At 45.5% G+C, this 25,095-nt stretch overlaps 2 protein-coding genes across 4 annotated transcripts in view; one reads left to right on the top strand and one right to left on the bottom strand.

Moving 5' to 3' along the window:
- Window positions 1-9,278: 9,278 nt before the first annotated feature.
- On the bottom strand, window positions 9,279-16,199 carry LOC119399797 (ragulator complex protein LAMTOR2). Of its 2 annotated transcripts, XR_005184963.1 has the most exons (4): window positions 15,979-16,199; window positions 13,363-13,525; window positions 10,848-12,006; window positions 9,279-10,717 (listed from the first exon to the last, which is right to left on the bottom strand). XR_005184963.1 is itself a non-coding variant. In XM_037666640.1 (3 exons), exons 1-3 carry the CDS (start codon window positions 16,044-16,046, stop codon window positions 11,860-11,862), a joined length of 378 nt encoding a protein of 125 aa, XP_037522568.1. In that variant the 5' UTR covers window positions 16,047-16,199; the 3' UTR covers window positions 9,279-11,859. The 2 variants fall into 2 exon arrangements, 1 of the variants encoding a protein (XP_037522568.1); XM_037666640.1 differs by having other exon boundaries at window positions 9,279-12,006.
- A 250-nt stretch (window positions 16,200-16,449) lies between these two features.
- LOC119399796 (protein ecdysoneless homolog) overlaps window positions 16,450-25,095 on the top strand; it is a 33,108-nt gene continuing 24,462 nt past the window's right edge. For both annotated transcript variants that reach the window (XM_037666639.2, XM_037666638.2), the window contains exons 1-5: window positions 16,450-16,652; window positions 16,745-16,862; window positions 19,589-19,676; window positions 20,425-20,549; window positions 22,424-22,627. In XM_037666639.2, the coding sequence (XP_037522567.1) occupies window positions 16,460-16,652; window positions 16,745-16,862; window positions 19,589-19,676; window positions 20,425-20,549; window positions 22,424-22,627 (728 nt within the window). In that variant the 5' untranslated portion in view covers window positions 16,450-16,459. The remainder of the gene's footprint in view (window positions 16,653-16,744; window positions 16,863-19,588; window positions 19,677-20,424; window positions 20,550-22,423; window positions 22,628-25,095) is intronic.

Genomic DNA, 25,095 nt, shown 5'->3' with positions numbered 1-25,095 from the left:
GTTGCGCGAACTACACATGCGATAACATCGTCCCGCGTGCCTCAGTAAGGAAATGCGTACTTTGACTTACAAGGCGTGGGCGCCCGTGGCCGTGCGCGCTCATACCTTTGTACGTGCTGTGTTCTTCTCACCACTTCGCTCGCTGGAGCGGCTGTATCTCTTACGCCACATTCCAATTGTGGCTTTTTTTTCGCGTGCCTTCTTTTGATCGTTGTCGTATGGATACCACGTGGCCCTTACGCGTGCACAACAGTAAAATTCAGTTGTCTTCTAGAATATGGTCGCGCTCGTTCAGAACTTTCAGGAGTAAGCGCGCCATTGTACCAGCTGACCTGCAAGGTTGTTGCGGTTGTGTGAACATCCTGTAATTTCTCGGAACACCGACTACAGCGGCGTATTTTGCATTGCCGTAAAGGGAGACTCGAGCGGTGTTTTCCGAGAGTTCTACCTGCGGTCTGCGAGCCCGTGAAGCGGCCGACAGAACTACACTGTAACAGAACGACTGCTAGCAGTAGCAGTGTTGCCGTTGGTGGCTACTTTTGTGCCAAATTGGCTACTTTATGGCTCTGTCTGGCGACAGAAATTTCAGGTTGGCTTCATGGTTACTTTCTGGCTATTTTTCTGGCGCATCCATTTTTCTTATAATTTGCAGATAAAATCCCACGAAACACAAAACGTCTCGAAACGGCTACAAACGTCTACAGATGTCTTGGTCTACGAGAAGACCTAAAGTAGACATTTTGTTTTTTTACTGTAACACTTGCGCCTCAGATGTGCTTGCATACTGTTTACTAGCATTTGCTACAGCTACATAGTCAGAATCTATTTTGCCAAACAAGTTTACTACTTCGGGAGATTTTTTAGACATTTCTGAAAGTGCGAGTGCACGACGCCTACGTCAATGATTCTTCGAATGTTTTGTCGAGAAGGGCCAATATGCCAAAACGGCATGTCAAAAGAGCGGTGACCGTCGATTTTACTCAAACAAATGACGCAGAAAGCCCCCAAAATAATTGGTTTCACACCGCAACGCGATGTATACCTGTAGGTTATATTACTATCAACAGATAACGCGACCAAAGCAGCGAAAGACAACAGGAGCAAAACGCAGGCACGCACGCAGCGCACCGTGCAATCAGCTTCGGCGGCACTCATGTTGAAACGTGTTCTTCACTATCGTGCACGGCGATTGCGGAGGCGTCGTTTTTGCGCTGGCAACAGCTCGGCGGTCATCGTATTGCGCTTTGTTGTAGCGTTTCCAGCTTTTATGTATGGTTTCACTGCAGGCTGTATCTGGCATCAAGTAACTGCGCTCATGCCGTTTGCCGCATATTTTCCATCAGTGTTTCGCAATGGCGTAGCCAGGAGATAGAGCCCCCCCCCCCCCCCCCCCCCCCCCCCCCCCCCCCCCCCCCCCCCCCCCCCGCCACTATAAATTTCTGCCTACGCCACTGCTGTTTCGTGAAACAATAGAGAGCTCGTGTCGCAGAAATTCCGTCGGCGGTGTCGGGACCGCGGGGACCGTTGGTTGTGAGCGAAAAATCGAGAAAGGAAATGGACAACTATGTCCATCTAGCGGAAAACATATCAAGCCAATGCCGCCTTTTCCAGAGGAGGCGTTGATCAAGCAAAACGCTAGATAATGTGCTGCCATCTGTGAGGCATTGTGAGACTCTTCATGGCCTCCGAGATGGCAAGCGCGCGGCGTACATCTTGGAGGCCATGCGACTCTTGCTTTAGATCAAAAACCTGTATGTACGTAATGTACCATTCTCGCGCGCGCGCGTGTGTGTGTCTGTGTGCGTGTGTGTGTAACAATACACATTAATAAGTATGCACTTAGTGGTTGAAGTGCGCACCAGGGGCCGGATTTCGCTATTGCGTTCAAATTTTTCGCCGACAGTTCGTTACAATGTGAGGGTGAGCAACTGGGCGTGTTGGTAATGCATGATTCGAATTTGTAGGCGCAAAGAAGACACGGACGATAAGGGAGAGAAGGGAGAAGGCGCCCTGTGTGTGTGTCTCCCTTCTCGTCCGTGTCTTCTTTGCGCCTACAAATTCGAATCATGGGTTCGTTACAACAATGGCCGGATCTGCTTGCCGCCACCTTCGTTGTAGCTAGGAACAGCTATTCGGATAACGTACGATACTTCTTTCGGTAACTGAAATTAAGTGCGCCTCACTTTTCGTCATTACTGCTGGAACTTTTTAGCTGCCTTGTAATTAAGACGTTAAATGTGGCAGTTCTTTGCTAGTGGTTGAGTCTTAATTGGTCGAACGCGAAACTATATAGCTTGCACGTGACGTCACAGACAGGTTCTCTGCGCTGGTTCACAAACATGGCGGCCACCGTGACTTTTTTATCTCATTAGAGTGATCGTTTCAGTGGAGTACACCCAGTCCCTCCGCGCGCGTTCTTTTGTGCTTTCCCCGCTTTCTTCTGTTCGCCAGCTGCGCCAACGGGGAACACAAAGGATTGGAGGGGGCACCGGAACTAATCTGATGTCACCGTTTCTTGCTCCGCGCGTTCGAGCAAGAGTTCTCCCTGCCTCTCAACTAGTTGGTTCGCAAAGATGGCGGCCACGATGACGTCAATGCCAGCTATGTATACGTATGGAGGACGAGCCGGTGCGAATCGTAAGCCAGACGGACTCGCCCTATTTCCGGTAATCTTGTTCTCCTGCGGGTTATAGCTCGTGTGTGGGTGTGTGCGTGACTCAAGACATCCTCTAGCCGTAGATGGCTATCCGGCCGTCGGATATGCTAATACGCCTTGACAAACGTCTTGACAAGATAAGCTAAGACGTTCTTTAGACGTTTTAGTAATTTTGCTATAGTGACTTTAGAAATAAAAAAAACAAGCTATTATAACTGTGTTCTATTAGCCCTTTCAGCTAGCCGTTCAAGACGTTTTTTAGACGTCTTTTGTGTTTCATGGGTTGCCTCGCGGCCGCTTCGCGGGCCTACTGGATTGCCCAGAGTTGGTCGGCGAGCTTGAAGCTGCGCAAAGCGGCTTCCCACCCCACATGAAAATGGCATGTGAATTCCCAGCTGGAAATCGGGTTTCCAGCCTGGTTTTCAGCTGGAAACGGCTCTTCAGGCTGGAAATTTTCCATTCCCAGCTGGAAATTGTATTTCCAGCTGGTAATGAAGACCATTCCAGGCTGGAAATCGTATTTCCAGCATGGATATGGAAATAATTTCCGACTGGAAAGCCATTTCCAGCTTGAAGTTTCCAGTTCCAGTTGGGAAGTTATATTTCCAGCTGGAAATTTTTCCATCTTCAGTTGGGAAATATTTTGCTCAGCATGAAATTTTCCTGTTTGAGCGAGGAAGTGATTCCAGCTGCCCAAAGATTGATCTGCATACAAGCGATAGCAGATTAAGTGTATAATGCAGACCGTGCATTTAGACAGGACTTAGAACAGTGGTTCTCAAATGAGGGTCCGCGAGATCATTTTTCGGGGTCTGCAAAAGCCAAGCTTGCAAAAAAAAAAAAAGAAAAAAGTTCTTTGAATCCCACAACTTGCTCTCTCCGACGCCGCGGCCATGAAAAACGCCGCACCGGCCGCACCTGGCCGCACTGCCGCGATGTTTGTTGGCATCTCAGTAGCTCTATTCTCGTATCATTTCTATGACGTTAATGCTAAATAATAACCTACTCTGTATTGTAAATACGGCATACAAAAAATGTATTCCTTTTTTTAAGGTTAATACCATCAAAGACAGCGGTCCAATACACCGCATAAATTATTATGTCGCCGCAGTCAGCCACAGTTTCGAACAGCACATGGCGACCAGTCGTGGTGACATCTGTACAGTGTGTGTGCTCGGTGTTCGATAGTCTAGGGTGTTTCCTTGATGAATATCTGTGTGACAGTTGCATGGAATAGTTATTTTTGGTCAGGTTTATCTCTGGAAAGTGTTACGAGTGATGACCAGCATGTTCAAGCGGTTTTTATTGCTGTACTGCGTGCGATGTCTTGGATACACCAGCGCCGATCAAGGGACAGCGATTTTCTCAGCTCTGAGTGTTCCATTTTGAGGTAAGTTGCACTTATATATTTCAAGTATAAGTGAACGTTTGTCCCGAATGTTTGTGGGCTTCGTTATCATGGTGTCGCGTTACCTGGCTGTGTGTAATGTTTATATATGCGCGAAGTACGCTACAGGCCGCTTTGTGTAAGCAGCTTTTGTCTCCAATAGCCCTGTGCCGTGAAATGCTTGCGCCTACTGGTGCGCATGCGTCTATGCAACAAACGCGAGTAATTACATGTGTTCGAGTGAACTCATTAGACGGCTATTCGGAGTAGTTTAAGGTCGATATAATAATCGTTACTTAGCACCGCAGTGCTCATCAGATCTTGCTCACCTTTGCTTTGCACTGCATTGACTTTGTATTGTGGTACTGCTTTTGAAAGCTGTATTGATGCTGTTCATGTGATTTGGTAAAACTATACTTTTGGTAGAATTGCGTTTTATGGATCATTGTGGATTTGATGTTCGCTCACTATGTATAAATATTTTTTTTCAGGTGGTGTACGAGGATATGAGCAAACTCATTCTTCATCTCGAGATATGTTCCAACACTTGCTACAAGCGTTCAGATAAATGCTGTTAAAATAAATGCCGTTAAATTTCACCACCATGTTCTTTGACTGTGTGCAGTTCACTGGACGAACAGGTCCTGTAGGAACCATGCTAAAGCGCATGCGATAGCCGCGAGGTCAAATCTGGAAATTCTTTCATTTCCAGCTGGTAATGAAGGATTCCAACTGGAAATTTTGCCATTTCCTGCTGGAAATATTTGCTGGGAATATTTCCATTCCCAGCAGGAAATATTTCCATTCCCAGCTGGGTTATGGAACCTGGAAATTTGTCCAGGCTGGAAATTTTTCCGTTTCCAGCTGGGAAAATTTCCAGCCTGGAAAGATTTCCAGGTTTCATAACCCAGCTGGGAATGGGAATCATTTTCACCTGGGACCTCGCCGAGAGAGCATCGGGAAAGGTCCATTTCATATACATGTTTGGTACGGAAGCCTGAAATGTGGAACCCGTATCACGCGGACTCCGACGTGTGATCACAGTCCCATATAGATGAAATTATTTGGCACGGAAGCCGCACATATGCAACCAGTACCATGTGGACTCCGTAATACCATAATCCGTCTATGTGGAACCCCCTATACATATATGGAGCAATATTTGGTACGGAAGCCGCACATGTGGAAGTTGGAACTCGTACCATGTGGACTCCGAGTGACCATAATTCTATAGAAATGGAAATTATTTGGCACAGAAGCCGCACATGTGGAACCGGTAACATGCGGACTCCGTAATGCCATTATTATTTGTCATATGGAACCCATATGCGGACGATGTGTGACAATAATTCTATATAGATGGAAATTAAGTTATTTGGCACAGAAGCCGCACATACGGAACGTAACATACGGGCTCCGTAATACCATAATCCGTCTCTATGGAACACATACAATACAATGAACACATGCAATATACATGGAGCATTTTTTTGGTACGGAAGCCGCACGTACCCGTGAAACACAAGATAAGCTATTTTACGTCTAAAGACGTCTTGCACGGATATTTGAAAAGTCTAATAGTTGTCCTGGTCAAGACACTCTGTAGCTGTAGTATATCGGACGATCAGCAAGACCTGCTAATGCCACGCTAAAACTTGTCTAAAAAAACGTCTTGACAAGATCAATCTAAGAATTTTTAGACGTCTTCAGAGTTTTGTTAGATAATATAACTGTCTTTAGAGCGCATGTTTGCTTAGCAGCCTAACGACTAACATACGAAGTTAGGGAATGGAGGGAGAGGAAAGAGCACCAACAAAGTTCTTTCGTGTCCTTTCTCTCATTTCTTATGTCAGCCGTCGTGCAAAGAATCGAGCAACATTACCGACATGCCCGTTCATCCACCCTTGTCTTATAAATTTTCATAACACAGTGTCCCGTACAAGCAAAATTAATGGCAACTTCATCATACCAAATATATCCAAGTTTCACACAGACTACATCGGCTTGCTATTGAACAAATAATAAATCTGAACATGCGTAGAATTAACATGTACTTCACAAATTACTTTTAGTGTATGACACATAAGTAACCATGCATGCTTATATGCAGCAATAAATTACGCTGTGATCTTGTGAAAGCGGCTTGATTAATGTATAAAGCACAAACGAATGTTGCACAATGTACAACAGCACGTGACCGCAGAATATGAAGCTGATTGCTGCGGCAGCAACATAAATTCAAGTTCCGCAAGCACTCCAGGCCTCAGAGCGAAATTGCAGTGGCTCCCACAGATGGCACTGTCTCGAGCCCAATTTCTTGTAAAAAATGCAGCAAAGAAAAACTGCATACAACAAACAGCAAGAAAGGTAGATATGATTTACAATACGTAATACACGACGTGGTAACCGATAAATGTGATTTTGTGCACCTATAAAATTAGGGTTACATTAGCTTTGAGTGCATAAATTCTAAACTTGGTAACCCTTACTATCGGTGCACAAAATCACATTTATTAATCGGTTACCACATTTAGAGTATAGAGCATCTAGTCATTCGGAAGTCAGATTTGCAATTACATGCGGGATAAAATGCTGGCTTGCATTTATAAATGACAGTCATAATTGCAATCACAGGCGAGGCACCTATGGTAGAAGGGCGCTGTACATTATTTATGCCAGCGACTGGCCGACAGGGTGTGTAGCGAACAAACAAGTGCTCGCTCGCACGCACACACAAGGGCCCAAAATAGGACGAGTAAGTCCGATTTACGATTCGCACTGGGGCGTCCTCCATAGTTTCATTGTACAACGACGAAAATTCAACCACCAGCAAATAACTGTAATATTTAACATTTTAATTACAAGACAACTAAAATAGTTTCGGTAGTACTGACCAAAAGACAGGCGCATGAATTTCACTAACAGACAAAAAGTGTCGTCCGAACGTACGACGTGAAAGGCGCCGTTAGCCATTGCGTTGTGAGCACCATGGGTTGAAAGGAATATACTCACCCAACTGTTGATAGTATATCAGTGGTTATACTCCTTTTTAGTGGTGAAACTAATTAGTGAGGTTTTTGTCCGCACTGTTTTTAAAGATAAAACCGAGTCATGGCTCTTTCGACATCATTCTAGCATTTTTTGAGCTTCTAAAGAAAACATTAAAAAAAAATCCTTGAGGCATGGCATGCGCTTTCAGACAAAATGTCTAAAGGAGGTCTTGAAGTAGACGTTATGAACTTTCTTGGCAGAATGGACTATGGCGACACCGTAAGTAGTTGCTTCAAAATGCTAATAAGCAGCATGCAAACACACTTGAGGTGCAAAAGACACATTTCTAAAAATGTCCATTTTAGATCTTCACGCATCAAGACATTTGTAGGGACGTTCTTTAGAGGCTGTGTGTTTCGTCGGTAATGAATGCGTATCATGCGGACTCCGTATACATTCCCGGATATGCGGAACCCGCTCATAAGGACTCACATAATTGCATAAGTCAGGGGCGTAGCCAAGGGGGGGGAGGGTTCAACCCCCCCCCCCCCGAAATTTTTCAGTTTTGCTTTAGTATATATACACGCACACATACAAACGCACGCATGAACATACACAAAGTATGGTTGAACCCCCCCCTCCCCCCGAAAAAAATTTCTGGCTACGCCCCTGGCATAAGTACGGATCTATATCCTCTGCACATGCGACATTTTTCACAAGCGCAGTGATGCCGATGTTGGGCTACCTATGGACCCAGAGACCCCATAATTCCTATTGTTGTCATAATGCTATATATCGATAATTCGATATAAGGATCCCAGGTACCAAGTAGCATGCTTTAGCGCAAGACAGTTTTCACTATTAGTGAGCATTGCAGCATGGCATAACGATGCTGCAGTGAAGCTTACCAAAGCAATCCGTTTGAAATTCGTCAGTATATGTAGCTCCAACGGGACCGCTGTTGCTCAAAATATTTTAACACGAAAGTGTTTTATGCCGGTGTCCAACCACGGCTCCACTGATGTATTTTCCGTCACGGATATCACGTTGTAAAATATAAAGACTAACATATGGCAAAGAAAAAAGCTAGAAGAAGAAGTACCGTCACCGGGAGTCGAACTTACGACCCCTCGATCCGCAGTGCGCGATACGATTAGGCCACACGGCACTTTTGTTTTCTTTATTGCCTCACACAAGTATTTTCACACAATAATCGTAAACCAGGCTGACTCAGGCCCGTAGCCAGGAATTTTTTTCGGGCGGGGGGGGGGGGGGGGCACTTGCTGAAAACCTTGACTATTTGAGAAAAACACCTATTTTCATTATTATTTTGGTAAAACACCATGTATCATAAAAATTTCGGGAGGGGGCGCCCCCCCCCCCCCCCCCCCCCTGGCTACGGGCCTGAGCTGACTGCATGTTAAAAATTTGGCATGTGTAACAACGACTCCACTCTAGAAACCTGGATTGCCACAGACGGCACGTTCTTCGCCATGCTAACGGCGAGCTATTTATATACACCATTTGCCGGTGGCGGTACTCAGATATCGGAGGTACATCAGCGTGTGTTCGTTATCATAGCGAGATGGCGCAAAGGGCTCGAAGAGCGTAAAGCCCCTAGAAGAGCGCGCTTTAAAGATCGACGCCCCACGCGTCGCGATGAGTGCGCGCCTCTACAGGGCGTGGTCGCTCGTGCGCGCGCTTATCTCTTGATGGCTGTGGTTTGTACGTCTTGTGCTCTTACCGCAAGTTTGCGTTGAGAGCACGGAGGTCACTTCGCTCACTGCAGCGGCCGTTTTTGCGAAAGGAGCGCGCTGCTCACACAAAAATAAGTTACAACTGTGACAGTTCGCGCTCATCCTGTGTACGTTCCGTACGCACCAATCGCTTCTAGGGAAAACTTTACGAATGCTGGTTGCGTCAAAGGACGTGTGAACCTGTGTAAATGTTGCCTGCAAAGCTTAGGCACAATATTTGCTGTAAGGCGAAACCAAACTAGCACAGCTTAAGCAAGAAGTTAGGTTGAAGTCTGAGTCAGTTGGTACATAATGCTGAACGAATAAACAAGTCAAAACGACGACAGACAAGGGAGAGGAGTGGCATTCATGACTGGAAGTTGTTGAGTGTGCCACTTATTTCCCTTGTCCGTCGTCTTCTTGACTGCTTTATTCGTTCAGCATTAAGCAAGAACGTCTCGCATAGTGAGGCTCTGCGCCAAAACTAAGGCAGTGAAAACATTGCAACTCGGGACAACATAAACTTTATTCCCAACGTGCAAAGCAACAGCCGTCCACAACAAACACTCCTGTACGTACAAACTCAGTGGCAACCGCACGCAACCTGCCAAGTGTGCTTCTCCGTGGCAGTAGTAGTTTCTAAGGCTGCTCTTTTTGAGTATCAAGGTCCGAGGAACGTCAGTCGTTCCAGCAGCAGTCTTATGTTCGGACAAAAACACTGGCAAGTATGCACTCTCGATCTGTCAGGTACTGGGCCTTCGAACCTCCTGTGTCGCTAGAATATCGCATTGAGACACTCGAGCCAGCCGTCGAAATTAACGGAGGATTCTTTGGTTTAGGCAGGGACCTCACTAAAGAAGCCCCATCTATTCAGAAAAAAAAGGAAAACTATAAGCTACAACTTTCCTGAAGTGTGGACACAGCAGCACATGCAAAAAAAAAAAAAGAATCTAGAGTGTAGTACACGTACTCTGTTCTGCACATCATCCCATTAAAAATGAAGTGCCCATCCCCGTAAGTTCTGATTGTTAGTGAGGTTGATCGGCATTGAACTTATCGAGCGCAAATGAAGCGCAAACCATGCAAGAGTAGCAGTGTCAAAACAAGATTGCTTGAAAGTGGCACGTCACAGTGATCGGGCAGGTTAGAATGTTTTGATGCAGATGTGCCTCAGAATTCACGTGACTTTGCAGTTAAATCTCAATGCTCTCTTACCATTAAAATATCTCCCAACTGTATTATTGTTTTAACTAATACATTTGGAAATGCTAATACTGGTTTTTGCTAATGTCATATATATATTTAAATGTTGTTTAATGAAACATAGTATTGATTAATGCACTGCATTTTTACTGCCACCCTAATGTAGTAATGCCTTGATAGGCTCTTAATAAGGTAAATCATTGCAAAGCCAGTGTTTCCACCCGCCTTCTATACTTCTGTCACGTCCAGCTTAAACTTCAGGTCATGCTTTTACTACAATTAGAACTGACCTATTTTATTGGGCCGTACTTTTGTTATAAATTACTCGACTTTATTACGGCTTGCGGCAAAATATTAATGAAGGATAAAAATTTAATGGCCCGCACCGTTCTTTGATGTGCAATGCAGCAAAAAAAGAATAAGAAATAATGAAAAGCGTGACATTCCGTGGAATTCCATACAATGAGGTACTGCATACTGCTGAAGTGAGAGCAGTCTGACTTTTCGGGTGGTGATTTGAACGTCTGCTGTAGGATAAGTGATTATAAACCTGTATAACCTTTACAAACGTTTACTAGTCATGTTTGGCATGCCGCACTGCAATCAGACTTTTTAAAGTTTCATAGGCGCAAGCCACCCCTCCCAGTATAAGCATTTTGCACGGTTTTGATTATCTCTAAGTTATTCTCGTTTCTTGGCATTGCACATCAAAAAATGGGACAAGCCATCAAATTTTTGTCCTTCCTGAATGTTTTGCCGCAAACTGTATTAAAATCTGATACTTTGTAGCAAAACTGCAGCCCACTGAAATAGGTCTGTTCTAAAAGAATCACCCTGTAGAAGCAACCTGCCAGTAATATGGCTTAACATTAACGTACTGATCCCGTTTCTTGCTTATCTCTCTCCCAATGTGTCCACACTTGCAACAATACACTTAGAGCCTACAGTGCGAGTTGCAAAAGTCGCTAGACCTGCATAATATCATGCAGATCATCTAAGGTAAACCAAAGGTCAAGTCAAAATTTTTGGAACCACGCACTTTAATTCCAATTATCGAGAGAATAAGCTATTCCAAGTTCAGTGAGATATGGTTAAAAATATAGTTGTGGCTCATTTTAGGAATGCACATGCTCAAGCACACACACACAAAATAAAGGAAACAATTTTAGGCAAAACAGAAAAGTTATGCAAAAGCATCAGGAAAGTATCATTTCAGCACTGAAATCAAACAGAAGGGCTTGGCTAGGAGATGGTAAACATGGACGCGCGTGATGAACGGAATTGTTGATTCAGCTTGCATGAGAGCTGTTACTAGTGGCAACATTTGTCTGTAGTCTGAATCGAAGAATCTGATCTGTCGTGTAAGTAACAGTCTTGTAGGCGTGGAAATTAAGATTTAATAGCCCTCGGAATAGATGAGATGCAGAAGACAACGTACATGAGCCGTGAAGTTGTTCCATCTGAAGCTTCTTTCCTGCCCTCTATCCAATTTTAGCACTGCTGAACTACGAATTCCGATATATCTTTGAAAACAACACCTGCCATCACAGGGCATTCTAGCGCAATTAAAGAGACAAAACAAATAGGGAAATTAAAAAGACTGACGGCAGACAGGGTGTGTTTCTTTCACTGAGCAAAAATGCCTCATGCCGACTGTACCAGCTCGGCTAATGGCCCAGTGCTATTGATATACCTGTTTTTTTTTCGCAGGTATCACTTCACCTCCAGAAAAAGTTCTCATCTTTCATTTGCATTCTGTAATACAACAACTCACTCCCCTTCGTCACCATGACAACCAACCAAGAGTCACACAACGTGAAAAGTTCTCTACACGAGGGGGCCCATTTCGCTGCTGATGGGCAATGGCTACTGACGGCTCTTCTCGGCTATGACACTGCAACCTGGAGCAGGGGACCCTCAAGGTACTCGACGAGGGCACGTGCCTTGGCCCGGAGAAGACCCTGTCCCACGCTGGTTTTGGCGTGCAGGCACAGAAGCAGGTTGGCAACCTGGGTGATGGCCACCTGGCCATCCTGGATGTAGTGAAAGAAAAAGTGATTCTTTTATTAATTCCTTTAGCTTCGTTATCTCAAGGGTGGGATCAATACAATTTGCCTTTGGAGCAGTCCTGGGAGAAGGCAAAAGTACAAATTTGAGACAGGTGGAAAGTGGCTAAAATGTCCATTTCACAACAGGTAGAGCCCATACTTCACTATTTTGCATTAATCAGAGGGTCACGTATGTGTCATAAACGTTGAAGTTGATAACCTTAAAACAAGAACAATCTTTATCACAATGGACTATTTCGTGCATGGGGAACAACACCCCTGTGCAAGGTATGCTAGGCATACCTTGCCTTGATGATGGGCACATTTCAGCCTTTTATGTTGGATCTTATTTTACTGGTTCTTTGGAATTGTATAATGTACACTTTCATTTATATCTATCGCTGTTATTTTATTTCTCCAATTTCGGAAATGGTACCTACAGATTCGTGCTTAATCTGTACTTCTGTATAATGCACATATTTTTTTATATTTCATGTTACTAGTACTCTAATTGATTTAGGCAATGTGCTTTTGTTGTAGCATGTTTACGTCTATACTGCACATGTAGCACTGATTGGATATGATGCGACTAGTGTATTTCACATGCTTCAGGCACGTAGGCAAGGGGGGGCCCAGCCCCCCCCCCCCCCAATTTGTCCAGCCTTCCATAGTACTCCCGGGCAACTTTTTTTTTCTTTTTGTCATGAAAAGACTTTCTTTCGAACATATAGGCCTTGCCCCCCCCCCCCTTGAAAAAAATCCTGGCTACGTGCCTGACATGCTTTAATCTGTGCCGTAGTGCTGAACGTAAACAGGAGCGGGAGCTCTTTGTCGGGCCTTAGTAGCCTTTTGCTCCTGCAACAGAAACAAGCAAACCTCAACTAAACCTCATTCTTGATTATATGTGACCACTTAACTGCGTCAACATTCCTAGCTGTTGCTCTTTTCCCCCATTCTTTGTTCTCATTTCTATACCTGCTATCTTAATTGCACGTCTGCGCTATTGCTTGGGCCTGGAAGGACCCACAGTATGCACAAATAAGTTAAGCCGTACAAGCACTGCATCCTCTCCTAAAATCACCTTGTTTCTGGGTGCCAAGGCACCTCGAGTTCATCTAGGCATGTGAGCAGTTCTCTTCAAATACGTTAGTGCTTAATGCCTTCCCGCCTGACTAACTGTCAGTTGTTAGGCAGTACGGTGAATGTCAGCTTTGTGCTTCATCCTATCTGTGCTGTAGTCTTCTACAATTGCAGTTAGAACATGGACCTTAGTGCTCGCAGTGAATGCAATGTTGTAAGTGATGTGCTTTTCCATGTTGCTACCAGAGGCAGGATCCTTACCTCACACTCAACGATAACAAGCCGGAGTTGCCCCTCGCTGATGGCAGCATGCGCATTCTTCTCGTTGGCCAGCCAAATGCTGCTGGCAATGGCTGCAGTCATCTTGGCATCCTTGTCTGCATAACCCGAGTAAGCAAGCAAGGTGCCCTCACGGTTCAGCAGCCTGCAAATAAGACGAATGCAATGAAGTTTGAAAATTTTTAAACGTGGAATACTTTGAGGACTCTAGAGGGGTGTATAGATTTCTTTACCTTTTGTGAGTGCCACCATAAATTCTTTGAAATCATTAAGACATGTGAATTTCGCAGTGGCCAACTAAGTGCTTATTCAACACCAAGCCAGAATAATAAAAGGACATCTGGGGTTTTATATGCCAGCATAACTAAGATGTGATTACGAGGCACATTATATGTGGCTTGCACATGACGTCACGACTGTCCCTTTGTCGAAGCAGCAGTGATAATGGGGGATCAACTGTTGCCTCGGTTTGCTTCATTTTGTGCAGCACTATACACACATTTGGCGACTGGAAGTGTTTTTGGAGTTTTTTGTGACTTTCTCAGCGCAATGCCATCCGCTTCCAGTGGAGAGCCGCTTAGTGCGGCAAAGTACGCTAAGTTAATCGGCTCAGCACGCACTTGATATGGGGGAGAAGTGTAAATGTGCACTGACCCGTATATGCTGCGAAAAGCGCAAATGTCAGCCCATATGTGCTGCAACCAGGCGCCAACACACTGGCGGACGTCAACGATCTGCCTGAAGTGATGCATGGGGACATCATCAATTACCTAGTCTACTCCACAAGTGTCATGACTTTGCAGGTGACAAAAGAGTTTGAGTCCCTTCAGAAAGCTACAAACCCGGCTCATACGGCAGTTGATCAACTCCGCGACTACTGCCGTGTGAGCCTCACCTTTCAGCTGGAGAGTCTTTTCAAATGGTCATAGCATGCAGTGTCACAATGCACGCTGTATCAGAGCATAAACGTTGGTGCACAATCGGGATTCGTCTCCTCCCACAGCTTAGATGGCCTGCCCAGGAATGAAATTTGTGCTGTCCTTTCCTCGTGTCCCAGCATTTCAATCACTGAAAACGGTTTTCAAACTCATGCGATACGAACTGGACGCCACACGCTCGGACACTGGCACGGTCAGCATTGAGATCACCATGCCTGATACATGCCATCCACAAACTGCGCTGCTTTGTGCTTAGCGACTTCATGTGGTCACAATGATTGTGTGCAACCTTTCAAGGACTAGACTACTACGTCTTCTGCTGTGGTTCGAGCACCTAAATACCATGCACAGCACCATGTCTACAGTGATTGCAGAAAGGCTTCTGCACATTTACTGCCCCAGGTGTTCCCTGATGATGGTCGGCTGGTAACCCAGAATTCCTGGCCCTGACGTGGGTGCAAGACATGCACTATTGCGATGGAAAGAAATGCAAACCGTGGCTTTCGGCCCACTCAAACTCCAACATGCCTTGACTGTCGCTAGGCAAATCTGTGCTTTCAGCCGTCATCATCGTAGCGCTAGTATTGTGCTCTGGCTGGCGCTATTGTGCCGTATGTGCTTATCATCTCCCAGTCATGCTTGGCACTCGGAACACACACGCAGTGCGATAGCACCAGCCAGAGCGAGATTATAGCGGCACGGTGACGCCGGCTGAAAGCACAGATTCGCCTAGTGACAGTCAAGGCATGTTGGAGTTCGACTGGGCAGAAAGCCATGCTTTCCGTTGTTCGCGTTTCCTTCCATCACGACAGTACAGTGGGGGTCCGCCGGATTATATTTGACCCTCGGGTTTCCTTAAATTGCACGTAAGTCAAGTAAATGGGTGTTCTTGCATTTCACCCCCATCGAAGCGCGGCCGCCGGGAATCGAATCAGTGTCCTCAAGCTTATCTTGCATCCATGATCACCGCTACGCAGCGCAAAGCTGCCGCAAAAGGCGGGCTACATCTGCAAGTGCCAGTTCTTCGAATGCAGTAGGTGTCGGCACCGGCGCAACAACCGCAAAGTTCACAACCTTTCCTGAAAATGACTGTGTGTATGCAAAGTCCGCACCTAGCCGGACCGCGGGTTCAGATTTGGCCATAACGACGCGTATGACGAGATCATCGAATGAACGAATGAAGGGGAATTTTAAGGGCTCGCTTTTCTTTGTTACATACAACCTTAATGAAAACCAACAGATATAATTGTCCACTATCCGATTATCTTATTATGATATAAGATCATCGGATAGTTGCGCGTGACGGTACCGTTGACAAGCGATAGGCCGCTAATCCGAACCAGGCTGTTCGCTCACAGTAGAGGCCTACCTGTCGCGACTATGTGTCCAGCAATATTAAATCTGTGACTGCGCGCGCATCAGGTTTGAATAAAATGACGCGAGCGCGCTACACTTCGGGCAGGCAAAAACAGGTGTTGCCGACTGGCAACAACGCGATACACGTGAAAATTGAACGAAACGAATTCGAAGACTCGTTTCGCTGGTACAACGAAGCCCCCACATCAGAACCTTCCCGCACATCAATCACAAATGACGCGCGCAAGACAAACTTGCGGTTCACCAGGGGAAAACGCGAGCACACCCACACACACGAACTCACAGAGTGCACAACACGCCGCTCGTGTTGGCCTGCGACAGGACTTGAGTCAACGCCCGTGGCTTCAGCATTTTCTTCGCGCTGTACTCACGACTGTTGGAGGATCGTTGATGTAGTCGCCAGCCCGAATGCGATGTCAAATGCCGTCAGAGCAAGGCGGCAACCGCATCAACACACGATCATGTGATGAAAGTAGTGACAAAACAAAAACAAGACAAACGCTCGAAATGAATGATTCGGCCTCTTATCCACAGCAGCTCGCAAGCATAGAGTTCTAGCAAGCACAGCTCGTGAAAACCTTTTTTAAAAAAATTAATAACAAACAAATGTACCGTAAAATGTTTGACAGCAAAGAAATGGACCTACGGTTGTTTTAAAACACGACCTACTCTACAGGGCAGAGAATGTGTCGCAAAACAAGCCAGAGGAGGCGCTGAACAAGCCAACAAACGAAAGCAGCCGAGCCGCAGTTTCACATTCAAACATGGCAGCGGCCAGGCGAATTGCGGACGATACTGTCCGTTACTATTTGTTTCCAAAGCTCGAAAACCCGGTGAAGGCGAGACTAGAGCTCGAAAAGAGGGCCGAGCTGTACACGGCCAAGCTCCTACCCCTCATCACCAGCTACATCTGGCAAGACGAGCAGTTCAACCTGTGCGTCGTCGACGCACAAAGAGGTGAGAGGAGAGCATTCGCGCGGGGAGCGTCGGTTTCGATTGAAGGGCGTATCTTTCTTTTCATATTTATTTTACCGCACTTTTATATGTAGACGGTGTTCCGCCCCACCTGGAAGGTAGCACGTACTTCGGTGACAACGTCGAGGACGAATGGTTCGTCGTGTACCTGCTCTACGAGCTCACCAAGGATGACAAGGACTTGGTCGTCAAGTAAGCTCAGGGACTCCCTCTTAATTATTCCCGATTAAGTGCGCCAATAGAGCGCTCATTCGATCTTGTGAAACCGTGTACCCATCCACGAATGTGTTCGTCTGTAGGCTACGCAGCGAGTAGACGACCTGTGACGCACTGTCATCGATTTGGCGCGGCTTGACTCACCTGGTGTTGGAATGACGTCGTTGCCATAGCAACAGATGATCAAGAGCATTTGAACGAGCGGGTTTTCCCGCACAGCTCCTCTCCTCGTCATCTAACGAGACGCGATCTAACGGCAACTGTAGTGTCAGTAACCTCCGAGTACATAACTCCGCGAAATGAAGCTACCGTCTGTTGACACTGTATGAGCAAACATCCTAATGGTTATAGCCGCATGCTTATGCCAGTACGTTTAATTTGGGCCGCTCCGTCTTGTCGAAATCTGCGCATGCGCGTTCTCCACCCAAAGAGAGCGGATAACCGAGCGTACCGAGATAATATTGGTGCAGTGTAGCTTTAAACTCAATGATATGAACTGATTTTTCGATGTTCACTCAGATCAGCAGTGGCATTCTTACATTAATGCCTGAAATCAATAAATTGCCGGGTTTGCATTTTCATTTTCAACAACAGCCACTGCTTTACTGTCATGTAAATGAAATCGGATTGCAGTTTCGTTAGTGTCAAGAACACAGTGCTTGAAAAGTTGTGGAAAATGATGTAGGATCACTTGTGTGTGCTCAAATACAGAACATTTATTACTATGAAATACCAACATCTTAAGCTTCGAACAGGAACCACTCGATGCACTTCACACCCTTCACACATGAGTCAAAGAGAAAAATATGCGCCGGGCCAATGGGTGTCAAAACTAAAGAGGGAAATTGTGACAATTTTCATGATCTTCAAGTGCACTTCTTTGCAGGGAACATTTTCCCAACTCATGGCAACACTGGTCGTGGTTCAAACAATGATGTGTTGTGATCGCTTAGCAACTGTTGTATCGCACTGTTAAGCAAGATTGCGTGTGTTCGAGTCTCGGCCACATTTTGATGGCCATGAACGGCAAAAATGCCACTGTACTTTAATTCAGGTGTATGCTATAGAACACCAGGTGGTCAAAATTAGTCTGAGGTCCCCCACTTCGGCATGCCTCATGAGGACATTTTAGTTTTGGCATGTACAATTACAAAATTTGATTTTTAGTTCAGACAAAGATGAGTTGTTCTCTCTGCTTGCCCAACGTTTTATCATGGTGGCTGTATCATTTTTCGTATTGAAATATAAGCAAACTGCGCTTGTACAAGCTGTTTGAAAAAAGGATTGTGCAGCCTCAAGTCATGCTGGCAGGAAAGCTAGCTTTACAGTTTACAAAAGGGTTTATTACAGATTACCAGAAATTCTGCAAAAGAGGGCACACGACTGTTTTCAAATCGTACAGCATTAACTGTGAGTAGATTCTGCAGTTAAAACGAAACATTTGTGTATACAACTCAACATGTTGCAAAATAATGAACTAAAGCAATTACTAATTTGTGGCGGTATCATTGTTGAAGCTGATGTAGACAGGCAATTCCAATTTCTTAGACAGGGATATGCACATAAGACTAATTTTACAAACTAGACTGCCAATCTTGCCTGTGTGGTTCGTATGATCTATAACGGGGTGAAAGCACTACTTGATCCTGTAGATGAGGTTTATAGCTGAATTTATGAAAAAAAAAAGAGGGCTTGTGTGTAACATTATTCCAAGAACGATGGTAAGGAAATGCTGTGCCAGTGGCAAGCTTAGATAGTAGTGCCAGATTTGCCTGTAGTCATCTCAGTATGAGACCCTGTTACCTATGGTAACTTGGTTTACCAACCTATTGAGTCACATACACATTCAGGTTGCACAGCTTTCCTTCATTAAGGAACACTGCAATGAAAATGACAGTGAGTACAGTTGAACCCTGATATACTGAACGTGAAGGAGATTGCAAAAGAGTTCTATATAATGTAGGTACAGTAAAACCTCGGTGATACGATCACGGCTCCTACGAATTTCTTGGTGATACGAATTTTTCTGTGGTCCCGGCCAAGGCCCATTAGCCTGCAATGTATTGGAGCATGGTTGTTGCGAACCGATTTGCACCCCGCGACGTTTGATACGAATGTACGCTATAGCGCACAGGTACGAAGACCCCAAGGGACGAAGCGGACGGTCTTCGCGAAGGAGCTTGGCCTCTTATCTATCGTGTGCAAAGCGCTTCTTAAATCACTTTCGCCGCAGTACTTTGGTGTCATGCAGAAAAGCGTAGTAAGATTAGGAGAGGGCAGCTGGCGGTCACGGGGCACAACACATATGGTTCTTTAATTACACACGCGCGCATGCACCATATATTTACGAGTACAAGTATGATCGTTGACGTCTAAAAACTTTACTGGCAATCTTTCAGAGCTGTTCATGACGTCGCTGCGGCCCCGAGAAACACTAAATCAAAACGTATGCCAACTTTCTTTTGCCGCATACTAATTTTCCATCTTTTCTGGTGATACGAATTTCGGATGATACGAATATTTTGAATAACCCCGCGAGATTCGTATCACCGAGGTTTTACTGTAATTCGAAATGCAAGATGTTTTATGTACGTACCGAAAATATATTCAAGGGGATTTTACAACTGTTCTATATACACAGTACTAATTGGTTACATGCGGGTTAGACTGTGTAAGCGTTTCCTCTTTCACTGACCACCCAGGGTCGAGGATACGGATGGAGAGTTCCTGCTTATAGAGGCTGCTGACCACCTTCCAAAGTGGTTGAACCCGGAGACGAGCGAAAACCGAGTGAGTGCGTCTTATTTCTGGGCCAGCCCCCTTTTTCGGTTCCTAAAAATGTTTGACACTAGTAGGTGCCATCCACTTGGACAAGTGTCGGCTGAGTCACGCAGTATGTCGTGTAGCTGATGGCATGCGCAGACCCAGGGGATATATCCTAACCTCCGTTTTGAAGTTTATTTTTGCAGTGCCTGCATGACAGATTCATAAAATTCTTCTGCAATTCTTACTGTGTCATTACAATGACAAATTTTGCCAGCGCAGAAAGACTGAACACCCAGGTATCGAAATGCGCGCACACTGCACTGAACTCACAACTGATTGATTACTTTGAACGTAAGGCCTTGCCCAAGCAGCAGTTTTAGCTAAGATCATTACAATGCTCTCTGCAATGCGAACGAACCTATCATTATAAATAGTTAACATCCATGCAATCATCACCATCAGTCGGCACCTCGAGGTCTTGAAAGAAGCTTGGATCTTCACTTGGGCGATGGCATCTCACTGAAAGAGATCGTTGGACAATATTACTGCCGAATAAGACTTGCCTTTGCTTTGCAAAGTAAGCAACTGTGACCGTTTGTCATAGCCAAAATATCTCACATTTTTTATCTTGATGCCCTGTTTTGTCTTACCGGCTCATCGAAACTACATACATGAATTCCGGCAGTGCAGAAAAGATTTGCATGCCTTAAGAAAAGAAAATTCTATTGATTGACATGTTGGTAAACTTTTTTTGCATGTCATCTTTTCGCAGGTGTACATCTATCGCAACAGTCTGCATGTGGTGCCCCTGGAGAATGGCAAGGCCTCGGAAAATGCCCCAGTGCCTAGAATTGATGAGGCCATCACGCAGATCAGGTCTCCGATTGCGAAGACAAAGTTAGTGTGGCGTTTTCTTTTAGTGCGCATCCGAAATTTTCACGAGGACCGCTAGAAATCCTAGCATTTTATAAAAGAGGATGCTGTCATAAGTCATGCAGTAATGCTTGCACTCATTAAATTGCATAGCTGCATTTTTCCTCGTGTGGCTCGCATGCCCAGTTACACAGTCATTTGAAATGAAGAATGATGTATACACATGTGGAACCCACAAAAATGACTTCGCATACTAGTGCTTCAGTCATTGTAAAAACAACCTGTACTTGTGGGTGCATCACTCATAGACTTCGTATTTACATTTCCTGAGCTGAAAAGGGGTACCGAGACGAAAATTTTCAGTTCTTTTGTTGCGTCAAATGAAAGACCAAACCCACAGGATCCTAGAAAACGTGTTGCTAGCATGAGTGCACCCTGAAAAAGTAATTACGGTATGTTTTCAAAAGCTAGTTTCGGTTCCTACTGTACCCTGACGTCACAGCACTGCATGAGCTTCTCGCCACGTGCTCGCGCACGACACCGAGCTTTCCACGGCTCCTTCGAACCGTGGCTCCGTTGGTGACGCATAAGTGGCCATTTTGAAAGTTTTGGTACCTGACGTCATCACAACTAGCCAGACTGCTGCGTGAAGTCACCAGAATTAGTACTGTAGCCTGACGTCAAGCTAGTGTCGATGTCGGTCGGTGCACCATGGGAAAATGACTTTAGTATCAAAATAAAATATATTATCATGATTTGCTGAGCTTCACACTTGCACATAGCCGTCTCTGCATACAGGAGATTTGTATGGCAGAGTAAAGTCACCTTCGAAAAATGCTGCCAGTACCCCTTGAAGACATGTTCCCTGTCAGTAGTTTTCGTTGACACTGCAAAAAAATTTTAAGCCCCCCTAAGCTTTTCTTGCGTTCATGAAGTGACATCTTAAGGACTGCACGAATAATGAAAGGAAGCCCGTACAAATTAGATGATAATTGCATAATCTTTGTGGGACAACACAGTAGGCCATGAAATGTTCAAATCCGTTTTTACTCTGTGGCAGCTTATCAGGACGCCAGTACGAGTTGGGCAGTCTAAAATGTTATGGTTGAAGAAATGTGACGTGTGTTTTTAGTGTTATCTATTTTGCAAAAGACGTGTTCACAGAGAAGTTTTACAGAAAGGTCTGATTTTCCTTGTTTTCAAGGATTTATTCATTTCTTTTTAAAGCTGTGTGAAATTGCCACGTTCTTTATTTTGACTGTGGTTGCTGTGTGTTGTAGTACACGACAGAGCATTATAGTGTGCCTTGCACTATATACACAGTACGATTTGCACATTGCCTTTTGACCTAAAAGACGCAGGCTCGATCCCAGCCACAGCAGTCGCATTTTGATGGAGGCAAAATTCTTGAGGCCCGTGTACTGTGCCATGTCAGTGCACGTTAAAGAAGATCACGTGGACGAGATTTCCAGAGCCGACGACTCCAGTGTGCCTCATAATCATATTGTGGTTTTGGCACGTTAAACCCCTGTAATTATTACCCTCACACCTCAATATAACGAATATGGATATAACGAATTATTGGTTATAACGAAGTAAATGAAGATTAGCCTTGGTAATAGATACAGTTGTTCGAATATATTCTTATAACGAATTTTTGGATATAGCAAAGTTATTTTCGTGTCAAATGTGAGACTTTGTTATAATGAGGTTTAAGTGTATTACATTGCCTTTTGTTTTAACTGCTATGCAGCTGCCTTGTGTATGAAATGGCCACGTACCCCTGAACTGCTACTTACATTTGTTTTGTCTGGTGAACCACATGACATTGCTGTTGCAGAATAAGTTCGATTCGTTTTTGAATGAAACGAGGCTGTCTTCACTGCCCTCGCTCACAGGGCAACCCCGGCAGTGCAGAAGTCTCTGGCAGCACGCTTTCACGATGCACCAGCGAGGCATCGTGCCAGCCGTCACCGGGCCCACTGCTATCTTCCGGCAGCAGCTGTGGCCTTGCTACAAAGGGACCCTGCCTTGCTGGGACCCGCAGTGGGAGCCTTCGTGTCACGTGACCCTATTGACCTGAAGGCGCTCAGGGCCATGAGGTGTGTGGAAGTACCCCGGTTTTGCGGAGAGCTTGCTGGTGTTGAACAAGTATATGCGCCTCTTGCATACAAAGGGTGTACTCACGAAGGGTTTTAATAGGACCATCTCTTGCGTAATAAAAGAGTGTACCTGCAAGAGATGTAAGACACCCCTTGCACAGGGCACTCCAAGAAGGAATGGCATATTTGGGGTGTCTTTCTGACACAACAGTAATCGTCATCTGTCCTGTGTGCCTTCCTTTGCATTGTTAGAGTTTATTTCCGACAACAAGTACAGGGCACAGACAAGGTGCGGTGAAGAAGACGGGGTAAGAGTTGCATTAACAGCAGTTTGACTAGCCCCATCTCCTCACACACGGCCGCAAGCCCCATACTGCCTGTCGCGGATCTCCGGAGAACAGTCAGCCAGAAGGAAGGGACGAGATGAGCGCGTTACACAACCACACTTTCAATGCACACTAATAGAAAAAGTACATTTTTCTACAAAATAACTGCAAGCACAACAAAATGAACACTCTGAAAATACAGCACTAAACAAGGCTATACAGTTGATCCCAGGTATATCGAACTCGAAGGGGATCGCGAAATAGTTCGATATATCGATAATTCTAAATGTGAAATATGCGTATTTAAGGCTTATATTAATGCACTGCAGGTCTTGAAACAGTTTCCGGAATTCGTAACAAGCGCTAACATGAGGATTCGCTCACAGCTAATATGCTAAATAACAAGGTGACAACTTCTTTTGCAAGTTACCGCACTTTATTTCGCACGAAAATAGTCCGTAAACTTGTCTTGCTTCTTGCTCGCCGTCAAGTTCATCAAGTCATCCTGAATATCATTGAAGCTTTCCAAATAAGCAAATTCAGCACCTTCCGCCACAGCAGCGGTGACTGACACTGAATGATGATGCAAGCTCTGGAGCGTGATAAGAGGTTGTTTAGCGGCAGTGTTGACTTAGCTGCGGCATTGACATCTTCATAACCGCACTGGTCCACTTCTGCGGCACCGGCAACGTCAGCCTTGATCGGGGGCATCGATGCAGTCAGAAACAGCGACGTCGTCATTTGCACTGATGAAGTTGCTTGCTGCACTCCCAACCGAGAGTGCGCCCGGAAATGCCAAGTCGCAAAATTCATTGCGGCACCGTACGCCGTTGTCAGCGTTCATGACACACACCTGGCACCAAAGCCCGCAAAGAAACAGTTCATGACGGTGCTTTGCTTGACGTTGTTCCATGCACCAGTCATCATTTTATCGCTACGAGCCGGTCACAGTTCGACTCTCGAATGAGGATTCGTCAGGAACGAAGCCAGAAGTACACAAGTCCTCAAGCCGCAAGATACAACGCAGCCCACAAGCAACGAAGGAGCAAGTCCCAACCGTTGACATCTTGGCGATGGTGATGGCACTTGCACCTTTGCAGCAAGCAGCCGCTGCTTTGGCGCGAAAAGGAAGAAAAAGCGTAGCCTCCGAGATGTGTGTTTTATAACCGAAAACGCCAAAAATACGTCATGACGTTGCGGATCTCGAAGGTCATGCTTTTCAGGCCCGCATGCCATCGTGCGCCAACAAACAGGGAAGGAAATGCAAACATTGCGACGAGGCTGCCGAGTATCTCCGCATTCATCTCATTTTGGTGCCTTCGGCAATCGGCCCCTTTGAAAAACACTATGCACGCGCGTTACAACCTACAGATTGCGCATCAAAGAAACTGGTGCACTCGCAAGCGCTGCACAACCAACCAGATCAACGTAATGCAACGACACCGCCTTTTCGTCACCTGCGCTCGAAGAGTATCGGAACTTTACAGAACACGGCCGAAAATGACGAACATTTGTTAGGAAAAATGCACTTTCTGGGCTTCGGCGCGGCGCAGCGTTCGATATATCGGATGTTTCGCTGTGCGGGAGTTCGATATACATGTGTACCAACCCCATACTTTTGCATGGGAAATTCAAGGGGATTTCTCAACCGTTCAATATCGCCAATAATTCAATATATCCGAGTTTTATATATCCGGGATCGACTAACACAAAATAATAATATGAGAAACAAGTAACTAGCCATTATGAAGTGTTTGTCACCAAACTCACGCCGTTCTGCGCCGATGCAAGACGAGCCGAAGTGTTGCGTAGGTCACGGGCGTTGACATTGGCGTCCGAGTAGGTGATGCAGGCTCGCTCTGTTGAGGAACGGCGTTGTGCTTGACGCTATGAGGTTCCTGGGTTCAGCGAGCTGTGCGTCGCAGATACTTGAGGCAGCCAGCGTTTCCCAGGAACCAGGATCTGGCTCAGGCGAGGACTACGGTGGGGCCGTAAGATGGTGTGTTCGGAACACAAACTGACAGCGCTCCCTCGGTGTTGCAGGTAGTTGCGTCTGCTATCTGATTCCTTGACCCGTGTCCTCAAACCGCTGGGTACTATGGTGCGGTTCTGTAGAACAAAGGAGCAGGAGCAGCCGGAACA

The sequence above is a fragment of the Rhipicephalus sanguineus genome, chromosome 7, assembly GCF_013339695.2.
Source record: "Rhipicephalus sanguineus isolate Rsan-2018 chromosome 7, BIME_Rsan_1.4, whole genome shotgun sequence".
Classification (NCBI taxonomy): Eukaryota; Metazoa; Arthropoda; class Arachnida; order Ixodida; family Ixodidae; genus Rhipicephalus; species Rhipicephalus sanguineus.
This window is presented reverse-complemented; position numbering and strand designations above follow the sequence as displayed.

What these genes read in the sequence shown, in the direction of transcription:
- LOC119399797 (XM_037666640.1), bottom strand. Translation starts at nt 16,046, where the DNA reads ATGCTGAAGCCACGGGCGTTGACTCAAGTCCTGTCGCAGGCCAACACG. An exon ending in AGCGGCGTGTTGTGCACTCT is followed by an intron (nt 13,526 to 15,978) that starts GTGAGTTCGTGT and finishes TCTTATTTGCAG; the next exon opens with GCTGCTGAACCGTGAGGGCA. An exon ending in TTGTTATCGTTGAGTGTGAG is followed by an intron (nt 12,007 to 13,362) that starts GTAAGGATCCTG and finishes CACTACATCCAG; the next exon opens with GATGGCCAGGTGGCCATCAC.